This window comes from Bubalus bubalis, chromosome 8 (assembly GCF_019923935.1).
Source record: "Bubalus bubalis isolate 160015118507 breed Murrah chromosome 8, NDDB_SH_1, whole genome shotgun sequence".
Taxonomy (NCBI): Eukaryota; Metazoa; Chordata; class Mammalia; order Artiodactyla; family Bovidae; genus Bubalus; species Bubalus bubalis.
The window spans coordinates 70,315,756-70,328,922 of NC_059164.1; the positions used below are offsets into that span (position 1 = coordinate 70,315,756).

Sequence of the window (13,167 nt, forward strand, 5' to 3'; positions counted from 1 at the left end):
TCCCTGTAGGTAAATGTTTGTATAAAATAACACTAGGTACAAAGACAAAATTCAAAAGCCCAGTTAACTGAGGGACTGACAGCTCTACAAACTACATTACCTTAATAAATATGTGGGCCCTGTTCCTTTGTGTAAACACGTGGACAAAATAAGTTAGTGGAAAAGACAAAACTCAAAATGCTCTGCATGTGCACACATTCTAAGTTGGATGTTTCTTTTCCTTTCACCTTCTGATAGAGAAACATAACCATTTCTTTTATGAAGAAAAAATGATTTTATTGCAAAGATCTAGAAATGGTTTTAATTAGTAACTGATGAACTCTATGGCAAGAAAGGATGGTGTCTTAGTCTGTTTGGGCTGCTATGACAAAATACCACGCACTCGGTGGCTTATGTAAACAACAAACATCATTCTCACGGTTCTGGAGGCGGGGAAGTCCAGGTCATGGTGCTGGCAGGTTTGGTGTCCAGTAAGGCTCTGCTTCCTCACTGACCGCCATCTTCTCACCACAACCTCACTTGATAAAAGAAGCTCTGGGCTTCTTTTAAGGGCACTAACCCCATTCATGAAGGTTCTGCCTTCATGAACTAAAGTTCCCTGAGTTGTATCCGACTCTTTGCGACCCCGTGGACTATACAGTCTGTGGAATTCTCCAGGCCAGAACTGGAATGGGTAGCCTTTCCCTTCTCCAGGGGATCTTCCCAACCCAGGGATCAAACCCAGGTCTCCTGCATTGCAGGCAGATTCTTTACCAACTGAGCCACCAGGGAAGACCAAAAATACTAGAGTGGGTAGCCTATCCCTTCTCAATTGGATCTTTCCAACCCAGGAGTCGAACTGGGGTCTCCTATATTGCAGGCAGAAACTAATCACATCCCAAAGACTCCCACCTCCTAATAATCTTGGGGGTTAGGATTTCAATATATAAATTTTCAGGGAGGGGGATACAAACATTCAGACCACAGCAGATGGCTTGATATCTATTATTCTAAAGCCAAATATGATTTTTAGAAGGTGTCCACCAAGAATTTATATGACCGCTAAATGGAATAAACTCATTTATTGATAATATGCCAAGAGGTATGTTTTAGACAGTTTACCATGGAAAGTTCATGAGGAATTTCTAAGTGTATTTTTGAGATTTAATATTTGTTTTTGTTTCATGACCAATATGTCTTTTGGTTACACCCTCTTTAAAACTATTCTGGGCTAAAATTATGGAATGGAATTTTTTCCAAATTTTATTCTGTAGCACTAGTTATATTCATTAAATTAGGTATTGTGGGAAGCAAAAAGTCACATGGTAAAATAACGTTGGGGAAAACTGGGGGCAAGAAAGTCAATCACATGACTTAATCACAAGATTCTCCATATCTTCTGACATGTAAACATATTGGGGTATGCCTAAGGTGAGGGGGATGGGCTTCCCTGGTGGCTCAGTGATAAAGAATCCATTTGCCAATGCAGGTTTGATCCCTAATCTGGGAAGATCCCCTGGAGAAGGAAAGGGGACCCCACTCCAGTATTCTTGCCTGGTAAATCTCATGGACTGAGGAGCCTGGTGGGCTATACAGTCCATGGGATCACAAAGAGTCAGACATGACTTAGCAACTGAACAACAAGGCAAAGAAGTCGGGGTGTAAGGAGGGGTGGGGCGGGGGGATTGGACAGTGACTCTAAGAGTTTGCTCTTCAGTTACTCTACTGACTTCTGGTTTCCATTGTTGCTATTGAGAGATGTGATGTTTATCTATTTGTAATTTTCTTAAGTAGATAATCTCTCTTTTACATCTATTTTAAATACTTCTTTTTGTCTAGAAAGTTCTGATGTTCCATCACCAGGTCTTAATGCTGATTTTGTTTATCCTGTTTGCATTCATGGGCTTTCTGAATCTGAGACTCATGTCTTACATCAGTTTTGGAAAATTCCCAGATTTATATTTTCAAACATAGGCCTCTCCCTAATTTTCCCTGTTTTAGTCTTCTGAAACTCTAAATAGACCTCCTTATACTATTTTTCTTATGTCTTAACTTCTCTAATTTCTCTTTTATATATTCTACCATTTGTTCTCTAAATTACATTTAGTAATTACTTTGTATTTACCTTCCATTTCATTAATTCTTTCATTTGTACCTTTTCTTTAAACCTGCTTTTAAAATGTGCTTTGTGGCCCATCTTTTGAGTTTTTAATGCAGGACAATTGGCCATATTTACTTATTGTGTGTGTGTGTGTGTGCGCGCGCTTAGTCGCTTCAGTCATGTCTGACTCTTTGCAACCCCATGGACTGAAGCCTGCCAGGCTGTCCATGGGATTTTTCAAGCACAAATACTGGAATGGGTTGCCATGCCCTCCTCCAGGGGATCTTCCAGACCCAAGGATCAAACCCAAGTCTCCTGCATCTCCTGCATTGCAGACGGATTCTTTACCACTGAGGCACTGGGGAAGCCCATATACTTATTTTATATATTTTTAAAAATCAATTAATCTATAATCCAGTCACTAAAATATCAAGAACTCACATGCTATGTTCCTCCTCATTCCATTTCCCAGCCTGTCCTCTCAGAATCACAGTAGGCATTATCCTTTCCTTTAGTTATAGCTATGGCTTAGTCTTTCTTGTCCTTGAATTTTGTATAGAGCTCACCCTATATATGAAGGTTATTTCAGTGACTTTAACTTTCATTTACAGAAATTATTTTTGTCTCTTTTTAAAATCTGCCACATTATTTCTGATAATCCCTTGTTTGTTGCACATGTTTTTGTTTCCTTCTTTATCTAAATGTTTTCAAATATCATTTCACATTATATATTGTAAATAAAATTTATTTTCTCTGTTTATAAAGGAAAAAGTGGAGAAGGCAATGGCAACCCACTTCTGTATTCTTGCCTGGAGAATTCCATGGACTGTGCCTGGCAGGCTACAGTCCAGGGTCCCAAGAATCGGACGCGACTGAAGTGACTAACACATAATGGAAAAAGAGACCTTTCCCCTCTCTCCCATCTTCTAAGAGGGAGGAGGAAAATCTAAACCATCTAAATCCTCACACTAACCATTTGGAATGGAAATAGGTCTCTCAAAAAATGTAAACAGCTTGGTAGATAGAGCTTCACCTTGGGAGCTTAATGCAGGTGTAACCATTTACTTCTCAGGAAAGTAAGTTTTATTTTTCTTTTGGATGAGGACAACTCATTAAACAAATGGCTACCACAAATTCCCAAGTGAACTTAGGGCGAAATAATGTGAAAAAATAAAAACTTAACTAAGAAGGATCTGGCCACAAACGGTGATGTCAAGTCCTCCTGGGGAAAACAGGTTACCATTAATCCAAATAACTGGAGAAAACAGGTTACCGTTAATCCAAATAATGTGACAAGAGTGCTGCCAAATGGAAAATAGGGCACTACTGATCCTAAAGCCTCGCCTTATGTGCTAGCTAAAAGCAGCATGAGATAAAAGGATTATAATTAGTTTAGCTGTATAAATTGTGTGAGGTCTTACTTTGATTTGGTAGTTTCTTCTAGATTACCTAGATACAGCTATTTTATATTGTGCTTATTCAGTAAGAAATGCATTTGCTTTCTTTCCATAATGATGTGAGGTCTCTCTTTTTCAGTAAGGTTTTTACTTCTCCAACAGTATCTAATAATTCCAACACCTGTGGCCCTTTGTGGCTGTAATTTTGCTCTTTGTTGGTTTTCATTATCTCATGCACAGCATTTCTTAAACATGGAACCTGGGTTGATTGAGATATTTCTCTGGAGATCGGAGTTTGTTTTTGCCAGACACCAGAACACATCACCTATCTACAACTACTTTGTTCATTTTTCTGCTAGAGGTTCCTTAGACCATGCAGGTAATAAAATAAATCAAACCTTAAACCTCCATGTGGGCAGACCTGTGGTTATGAATTATCAGAGGACACTTTTTCGTCCCATTCAGTACCCAAGACCAAGCCAGATAAGACTAATTTGGTTCTTCCCTTTGCTAATGAGCAGACTATGTTATCCTTTAGATTGAAGTGCTTCAGCATTACGCAGGGGTCTCAGCCAACTGAGACCCCTCCCTACTCCACTACTCGTCTTTTGTATAAGCTTTACTTCCATTCTGCAGTTGTTTAGTGGCTACGTCATGTCCAAATCTTTTACAACCCAGACTGTAGCCTGCCAGGGTCCTTTGTCCATGGGATTTCCCAGGCAAGAATACTGGAGTGGGTTGCCATTTCCTTCTCCAGAGGATCTTCCCAACCCAGGGAACCCACAACTTCTCCATTGAAGGAGCCACCAGACGCTGAGCCAGCAGAGATGCTCTTAAAGCCTAAGGCTCTTTCACTTCAGCAACCTTCCACAAGGTGTCTCTAGAGTCAACTTATGCTTATCACAGTTTTCAGTTCTTGCTGCCTGCCTCACCCCTGCCTCCAACTAGACTTCTTTTCCCTCATTTTCTTGCAACCTCATTAGATGTTTTGGTTTGCTGCTGCTGCTAAGTCACTTCAGTCGTGTTTGACTGTGCGACTCCAGAGATGGCAGCCCACCAGGCTCCCCCGTCCCTGGGATTCTCCAGGCAAGAACACTGGAGTGGGTTGCCATTTCCTTCTCCAATGCATGAAAGTGAAAAGTGAAAGTGAAATCGCTCAGTCATGTCCGACACCTAGCGATCCCATGGACTGCAGCCGACCAGGCTCCTCTGTCCATGGGATTTTCCAGGCAAGAGTACTGGAGTGGGGTGCCATTGAGGGGGTGGTATTTTACCACATTTTTTTCTTATCATGAACATTTAAAAAAATATATCATCCATTGTGCTGCTGGAAGGAGAATTCTAAGGCATTTGTTTTATAATAGTTATACCCCTTGGGAGAAGGCAGTGGCAACCCACTCCAGTGTTCTTGCCTGGAGAACCCCAGGGACGGAGGAGCCTGGTGGGCTGCCATCTCTGGGGCCGCACAGAGTCAGACACGACTGAAGCGACTGAGCAGCAGCAGCAGTTATACCCTTTACCAGCCACTACAATAGAAAAAGATGGAGATAGATATACATATATGGAACTGGGCAACTTGTATAATAGTACTGTTCTCAACTAATTCTCTCTGGTATCTTGAATACATGGTAAGCACTATGAATCTCTTTAGAATCTGAATACATGGATATTAAGCACAAATGTTATAGTATCTACTACAGGAATGTGCCAAGTGTTCATTTTTGCTCTTGTTTGCTTTCTCATTTTCCTACTACTTTCAATGACAAGAGTCTTTATCCCCAATTTCCTTAGGTAAAGGTGTTAAGGACTTCTGATTTTCTATTCTGCCCCTCATGGAAATAAATTTGAAATGTCAGTCAATTCACTAGGCCACTTGATGTATTGCTCATTCTGCATGGCCTGCAGTACCAGCACATTGTTGCTACTCCCCATCAGTCAACTGAACAAAGACTAGTAACTTCTGATACCACAAACACAGAAGATTTGAATTAGGGCAAATACCTATTTAAGGCCCAAGTATTCCTTGAAGAGATATGGGTGGCAACATTAGGACTTGGCCTCAAACGTGTGGACTGAATTTGCAAGGTGTTAACTGAGCTTGGTTTTTCCAAAACTTGGGTAGCTAATCAAATGAGCCTACTTCAGTATTACAGTTAAAACACTATCTTGGTCCACTCCAAAAGCCACAAAAGGTCTTGAATATTCAAGCGTTGTGATTTCTTCTCTGTTTTACGCACACTTTTGTGGCAGCAGTGTGTGAGATTAAAGACAGGAAAATGGGAAATCAGGACACAGAAAACAATAATCTATTCATATAAGGAGATAGATGATCTGGAGAAGAAATTATAGGACCAGTGGTTTAAGAGGGGTCTGAGGTAATAATCTAGGTTAACCTACTACTATCTATTGCTTGGGGCTTCCCAGATAGCTCAGTGGTAGAGAATCTGCCTGCCCAGAAGGAGGGGTTCAATGAATGGGTGGGGAAGATACCCTGGAGGAGGAAATGGCAACCCACCCCAGTATTCTTGCCTGAGAAATCCCATGGACAGAGATGCCTGGCAGGCTACATATAGTCCATGTGGTCCCAAAAGAGTCCCACGTACCTGAGCAACTAAACAATAATCTATCTCTTAATTGGAGGGAGGAGGAAGGATGCTAGAACATTAGCTCCGCCAGAGAAAAAGTCCTCACTGATTTACTCCACCGTCCTAGACAGTGCCTGGCAAATAGTATGTATTCAATAAATACCTGACTAAATGAATACAGCACCGTCTGACAGAATATGGGAAAGGAGGAAAAATTCAAATTCGGGGGCTGAATTTGAAGGACAGGAGTCGAGAAATTTCCCGGTGACAAAACTGGGCATATCTTGAATGAGAGCTTGTGGTGGAGGAAAAGTATGATTACTGGAAGCTGTAGTGATCAAACCTGTTTTTTGTTTGTTTGGTTGGTTGGTTGGTTGGTTTTGGCCTTGCCGTGCAGGCATGTTGGATTTTAGTCCTCCCAACAGGGATCCAACCGCATTCCCGGTGTTGGAAGCGTGGAGTCTTAACTTCTGGAACGCCAGAAGTCCCTTGCATTTCTAACGACTCCAACCACATCAGCTTGCTTGAACATGAGCTTCACCTAGGTTAGATGGAATGCAAATCCTCTACAGAGTTCCAAAGATTCGCTAGCCATGTAAAAATGTTTCTTTCTGGATGCTGGTCGCACACACCCCTTGCTCTTTTTGCACACAAACGCGAAAAGCACATGTAGAAAAGCACGTGGTAAAAAAGAAGCCAGCAGGTGAGGGCCAGAACTATAATCCAGTCTCTGCCTCAACTGCAGCAGCTGCCCTAGTCTTCAGGGCTTCATCAAGGGACGATTTGGAAGAAGATAACTTAAAATTACAGCGGGTAGGCGAAACAAGAACAAGGTCAGGAGCTCGTGTCTAACTCTTCCTGGTTGCGGGCTATTTTTGTTGGGTGCAGCTCGCGCCAGCGGCGGAAATACGACCGAGTCTGGGTAAAAGTCTCCAGCTGAAGGGATGACTTGGACACCTCTGGTGTGTCCAAGTGATCGTTTCCCTCCGAGCAGACAAAACATACTGCTCAAAGAGCATTACGTCAACCAGCACGAGACTGGTTACCTTACAAGAAGATAACGCTATCGATCCACCGCTCGGCTCCGCTCCACCCTCCCCGACGGCACACGCATGCACACCAAGGCCAGGACTTCTGACAGCCCCTTCCGGCACAACCTCGGTGTCGTACCTCTAATGGCCTGTCGTAATTGCCAGGAAGGAAAGGCCGGGAGAGGAAGGGCACTCAACGCGGTAGCCCCCAAGCATGCTAGTCGGCATGCGCGCGCCCAGAGTCTGGACTCAGCCCTGGAGACCCGAGCCAATGAGGCGCGGTTTCGTCACTGCGTATCCGGCCGCCGGGACGCACGTCAGGGGACCGGAGGGCGGAGCCAGTTTGGTTGCACCAACACCGGTACTTAGGCACGTACCGGCGTGTCCTTGGGCTTAGAAAGCGGGACGTTCGGCTTGTGAGTGGGAACTTCTCGGTCGCGCACAGAGAAAGAACGGTGAGCACGGGGCGCGGAGGCCGCAGCAGGCGGGAAACTGAGCCACGAATGCGTGCGCCTGCATGGGGGCCGCGCGGGTGGACTGAGGCCCGCGCGCGGGGGTGAGGGAGCTGGCAGGGAGTGGCGCCCAGCTAGACTGCTCCGGGTGGGCTACGGCTTGAGACCCCAACTAGGTAGTAGGGTCTGTCAAGGTTCTGAAAACTCGGAAGCGGCTTGGTCGCGATTCCTACGCAGACGCCGGTTCTCCGTTATAAGGACTGCTGATCTGGGGCAGTGGTAGACAAGACTTCCTCCGAGGTGAGGGCGGGAGTGCGGGGATGAAGCGCAGCGCTTCACGTCCTCCTTCCAAAGGAGCAGAAACAACTGCTCCTCGAATAAGTCATTTCTTGGCCACCTGTCGCTTCCCTTCTTAACCTGCTGAGGAACGTCCGAGGGGGTAGGTTTTATCACAGTCTCCTTGAAACAAGCCTTGATGGATGACCTCGTGGTCACTTCCGGGGATCCCAGAGCTGGATGATGGGGGTCCCTGGGTGACCGCAAAGCCGGCTGCTGACCTCCTACCCACAGCAAGCAATTTAGAGTGACCTGAGCGGACTGAATCAAGAAAGATTTTCCTTTTTGTAAAAATGTATTTAGTCTTCTGTTCAGATAGCAGTGGCTTTAAATTGTATGAACAAATAATGAGGCCTTAAAAGTTGGAATTTTGGTGGCTTGGATTTAATATCGCAGTTCAGCTTAATTGGATTTGTGACTTTGCGTGACCTTGGTGTCATCTTTTGAAATGGCTTTGAACTAGATTCCCACTTTGCTTTCCTGACCTCTAACCTTTCATCACTTATGTCAACTGGGGAAAAAAATGCACATGAGAGTTGTGAGTTAAGTTTTCTCTGGAGCAAAACGATGAGTATGTCCTAGAAGATGAGAAACTGCTCTGAAGAGGTAGCGGGGAATGTCAGTATTGTATGATTTTCATGAATGGGAGTACTCTACAGTCAACCCCACTTTTACCAGAGGTTTGCTGCTAGTCAGCAGGAACAGGTACCACCATTAAAGGTTTTAGTGCTTTTCTAGATAATAAAGAAATGGAAGAATTGGACTCATAAAATCTTCACCTGAAAAGATCTATCTGAAGGCCAGTTTTGCCAGTTTACTCAGAGCCCAGAGTGCCTCATTCCTGCTCCACCCTGAAATCCTTTCAGAATGTGTTGAAGGTCAGCGACTGCAGCTTGTGCCTTAATCCTTGTATAGGCTGATGGCAAGTGCCAAGTTTTAGTTGGCACTTACACAAACAGAGGGGCTTCCCAGGTGGTTCAGTGGTAAAGAATCCAGCTGCCAGTGCAGGAGACACCAGAGATGTGGGTTCAATCCCTGGGTCAGAAAGCTCCCCTGGAGGAGGAACAAGCCCACCCAATATTCTTGCCTGGAAAATCCCATGGCCAGAGGAGCCCGGTGGGCCACAGTCCATGGGGTCATGAAGAATCAGACACACTTAGTGACTGAGCATGCAGAGATATTCACAGAGGTGTGTTTTTCAAGGAAGTTCTTCCAGATAGTGTTTTTGGTATTAAAGAATCTGTTGCAAGTGAACTAAGTAAGACAAAATCCAACCTGTTATTTAAGTTTGGTGTCAGTGACTGGGGTTGATGATTGGAATCTACTGTACTTGGAGAAGATATTACTAATCTGAATCTTTCATTTTTAGATTTAAATATGGGTGATGTTGAGAAGGGCAAGAAGATTTTTGTTCAGAAGTGTGCCCAGTGCCATACTGTGGAAAAGGGAGGCAAGCACAAGACTGGGCCAAACCTCCATGGTCTGTTTGGACGAAAGACAGGTCAGGCTCCTGGATTCTCTTACACAGATGCCAACAAGAACAAAGGTAAGAGGCGGGAATTGTTAACTAACACAAGCACAAACTGTATGAATGTAACCTATGGTAAACACTGTTTCAGGAGTGTGACACGCTTAACAATATATCCTTCCTTGTTTAGGTATCACCTGGGGAGAGGAGACGCTGATGGAGTACTTGGAGAATCCCAAGAAGTACATCCCTGGAACAAAGATGATCTTTGCTGGCATTAAGAAGAAGGGAGAGAGGGAGGACTTGATAGCTTATCTCAAAAAAGCTACCAATGAATAATAGTTGGCCATTGCCTTATTTATTATGAATCAGAAGTGTCTCATGACTTTTTATGTGTACCATATTTAAATTGACTCATACACTAGAATTCAGATCATGAACGGCTGATGGAATAATTCTTTTGGACAGTCCTGATTTAAATAAGATTGGTTTGTGGTTAAACGAATATGGTCAGCTTTTTTAATTTTGATAGTAATTCCGGTTCAACAAGTACTATCATTTTTCCCATTCTAAAGAGATGATTGAACTTGAATAAGGAATATTAAACTTTTTAGGGAGATGGTGCATTGCTTCTCAAAACCTATAAGAGATTGGTTTTATATTTAGATTTCTATAACTGGTTATATTAATATATTTAAATACTGAAAAGGTCCCTTCACTGTCTCATAGAACAGAGGAGGAGTCACATGTGTTTCAAGTTGTGTTCATTAGCTTGTTAAGGATTGAAAATACACTGACAAAGTCTACTTTATCTTTTTGGTTTTATAAACTATGCCAATTTAATTAAAATTCTCTATCTAAAATTTAGCCTTTTACTTAATGAAAGGCATTTTAGTGTGGTTTATGTATAGCATCAAATAAAGAGTATTTAGCACCTCACATTCTGTAGATGATCTTTAAGATCAGATGCTTTTTAAATTCCCTGTGACAAGATACGTTAACAAACTTTTCTTGTTAATTCTTCACAAAGTCAGACTAAGTTATAATTCAAGGTTGTCTTAAACAGGAATTCAGAAACGCAACTGTAGAACTACTTGTATATGGTGATTGGTAATCATGCTTTTGCCAACTCAGCAGGATTCAGATCAGATCAGTCGCTCAGTCGTGTCCAACTCTTTGCGACCCCGTGAATCGCAGCATGCCAGGCCTCCCTGTCCATCACCAACTCCCGGAGTTCACTCAAACTCATGTCCATCGAGTCAGTGATGCCATCCAGCCATCTCATTCTCTGTCGTCCCCTTCTCCTCTTGCCCCCAATCCTTCCCAGCATCAGAGTCTTTTCCAATGAGTCAACTCTTCACATGAGTCAGCAGGATTAGAGGGGCTATATCATTAGCTCAAATTTGTAAACTGTCTGATATAAGGCTTAAGAATTAAAAAACAAAGTCACAGATCATGATTTTTCTGACTTGATTTAATGGCATACCAAATGGTTGAAAAATACAGTAGCCCAAACAGGCAGCATTATTACTAGTCATAGTAGTAGATCATGTTTACTTGGTCTTCTAGGACAGCCTGCCTAGAACAACACCTCAGTCAACCACTCAGTTTCTCTGGCCAGAATGAGCACTGCAACATTTATGGCAAATGTAGAAAGAAGACTTTCTGATCATAGTGTTATAGTATGTACAGTGTATGGTTACAGTTTATGTGCTAAATTATTCATACACAGTTTGTGCCACACATGTTTAGTGTAGTCCCTAGAAATTTTATGGAATGGTGAACTTGAACTAAGCCATAAAGAATACTGAGAGAAGTTCTCAGTGGGGGAAATAAGTCTGTACCAGTGGTGAGAGCCATTTCCATGACAGTAAGGGAACTGGGAGAAGGCCTTGTCAAAAGTGATGGGGATGTTTATTTAGGTCTGTAAGGCCTGATAGAGCACTGTGTAACTTGTGAATCTTATTTTCAGTCATTGGAGAAATGTGAAAAAGCAAAGAAGATAGTCTGAAAACATGGGCAAAAACAATTTGGGGAAGCAGAGGCCTGCTATAATTCAGGTGGTATCCAGGTCAGTGTAGCAGTTAGCTTCCAAGAGAGCTCTGCACCAGTGTAGGAACACATGGAGACCAGGAAATGGACTGATTTCTGTGCTTCGTAAGTCAACTAAGGCCTGTGTTGGCAGAGAATTGTTGTGTTCTAGGCCAGTTATATTCAATAAGGGCCTCTAGTAATTATAAGTTCCTATAGTTAATTCAGGGCTTCCCTGGTGGCTCAGACTGTAAAGCATCTGCCTGCAATGCAGGAGACATGGATTCAATCCCTGGGTCAGGAAGATCCCCTGGAGAAGGAAATGGTAGCCCATTGCCATACTTTTGCCTGAAGAATTCCATGAACAGAGGAGCCTGGCAGTCCATGGAGTCTCAGAGAGTCAGACATGACTGAGCAACTAACACTTTTCAGTGCAGAAGTATACACTGATCTTTGGCTGCATTTCTTTTTGTTCCCCAGACCATTGACATGGTGTTCACATACTCAGAAGTATAATACAAGAAATTAGATTTCCACTTGTTTAGTAACACTTGGATTCCAGGTTGTCTTATTTGGAGATTGAGTTATTTGGAAACTCTGGTCATAACCCCAGGCTTTCTTGGTTCATTCAGAAAGCTAAACAGGTACATTCTATTTCTCAAAGGGTAAACATGTCCAGGTCTTTAGAAACTTGACTAGTAGTCTTGTTATGTAGCATATCTTTCCACACATACATAATGATAAGGCCAGTGTGTGGTAAGTGATGCATCATTGACAGTTTTTCAAAACAGCAAGAGATTGACTTGCTCAAGCTTTGGTTAAGTTGGCTATTTTAGTCATATTAGAGGTCTCAGTATTGGAACTGGAAGAGATCTCAGAGATTCTTTGATTCCAACTGAACAGATGAGAGGTGAGATTAACTTTAACTAGGCTCAGGGAACTATGGAAACTACTCACTTGGTTGAGCTGGGCCCCTAGCAGGACCTAGTAGCCCAACCTTGCAGGTCACTGAGAGGAAGGGAACTGAGGCATATGGCAGATACCTGTGTTTGGAGAGGGGTAGGCTTGGCCCAGTTCTTTAACACCCCTACACTGAGCTGTGAAGGTTTTTGAGGTATGCTGTGGGCAGGGGCAAGTATCTGGACTGGGACACAGCCCATACCATTTCCAGAGTGTTGCTTTCTTTCCACATGTTGAAAGTTGTCCTACCTGGGAGCTTTGAGGGATGCTGGGCCCAGAGTGGCCAAAATCACATGCTCTTGCCCCACTGACCTGATTACAGAGTCCTCCTAATTAGGGGAGGGGAGAACGCCCTGCCTCGTTTTCCAGCCCCTCTGGATTTGTTAGCATTTTTCTTGTACTCAACATCTGCCAGTAAATATTGTCTACACTGGAAAAAAAAAAAAACTAGATGAGTGACAGCTGAAACCACAACCAAGCTACTCTGACCATAGTTTGGTCTTAGTCTAACTCCATTTTACCAGAAATATTAATGAGCTGTTTCCAGTTTGCTTTTTCTTTATTCATTAGAGTTGTGCCTGTGTTCCACATTGATGCCTTTAAATATGCGTGTGTAGCTTGAACAGCGCCCTCTGAAGAACAACCATTGGACTAGTTAATTTTATTTGTGTTGTAATGAAGAATGGTGGGTTTTGGGAATGGAAATATTGTGTTTAGAGTGGGGGTTAGTAAGCAGTCCCAAAGCTTTTTGTAAATAAAACTATTGGCACATGTCCACTATATTCACTTGTCTTATCTAGGGCTGCTTTTGTGCTGCAACATCAGAG

The 13,167-nt window shown here is 43.0% G+C and overlaps 1 protein-coding gene across 1 annotated transcript; it reads left to right on the forward strand.

The window, feature by feature from the left end:
• Positions 1-7,390: 7,390 nt before the first annotated feature.
• LOC102391189 (cytochrome c) lies at positions 7,391-10,288 on the forward strand. The gene is made up of 3 exons (XM_006055278.3): positions 7,391-7,548; positions 9,251-9,427; positions 9,540-10,288. The coding sequence occupies exons 2-3, from the start codon at positions 9,259-9,261 to the stop codon at positions 9,686-9,688; spliced, it is 318 nt and encodes a 105-aa protein (XP_006055340.1). The 5' UTR covers positions 7,391-7,548; positions 9,251-9,258; the 3' UTR covers positions 9,689-10,288.
• The last annotated feature ends 2,879 nt before the right edge of the window (positions 10,289-13,167 follow it).

Coding starts and splice junctions, on each gene's coding strand:
- LOC102391189 (XM_006055278.3), top strand. CDS start 9,259: ATGGGTGATGTTGAGAAGGGCAAGAAGATTTTTGTTCAGAAGTGTGCC. Junction 9,428..9,539: donor AGATGCCAACAAGAACAAAG/GTAAGAGGCGGG, acceptor TTCCTTGTTTAG/GTATCACCTGGGGAGAGGAG.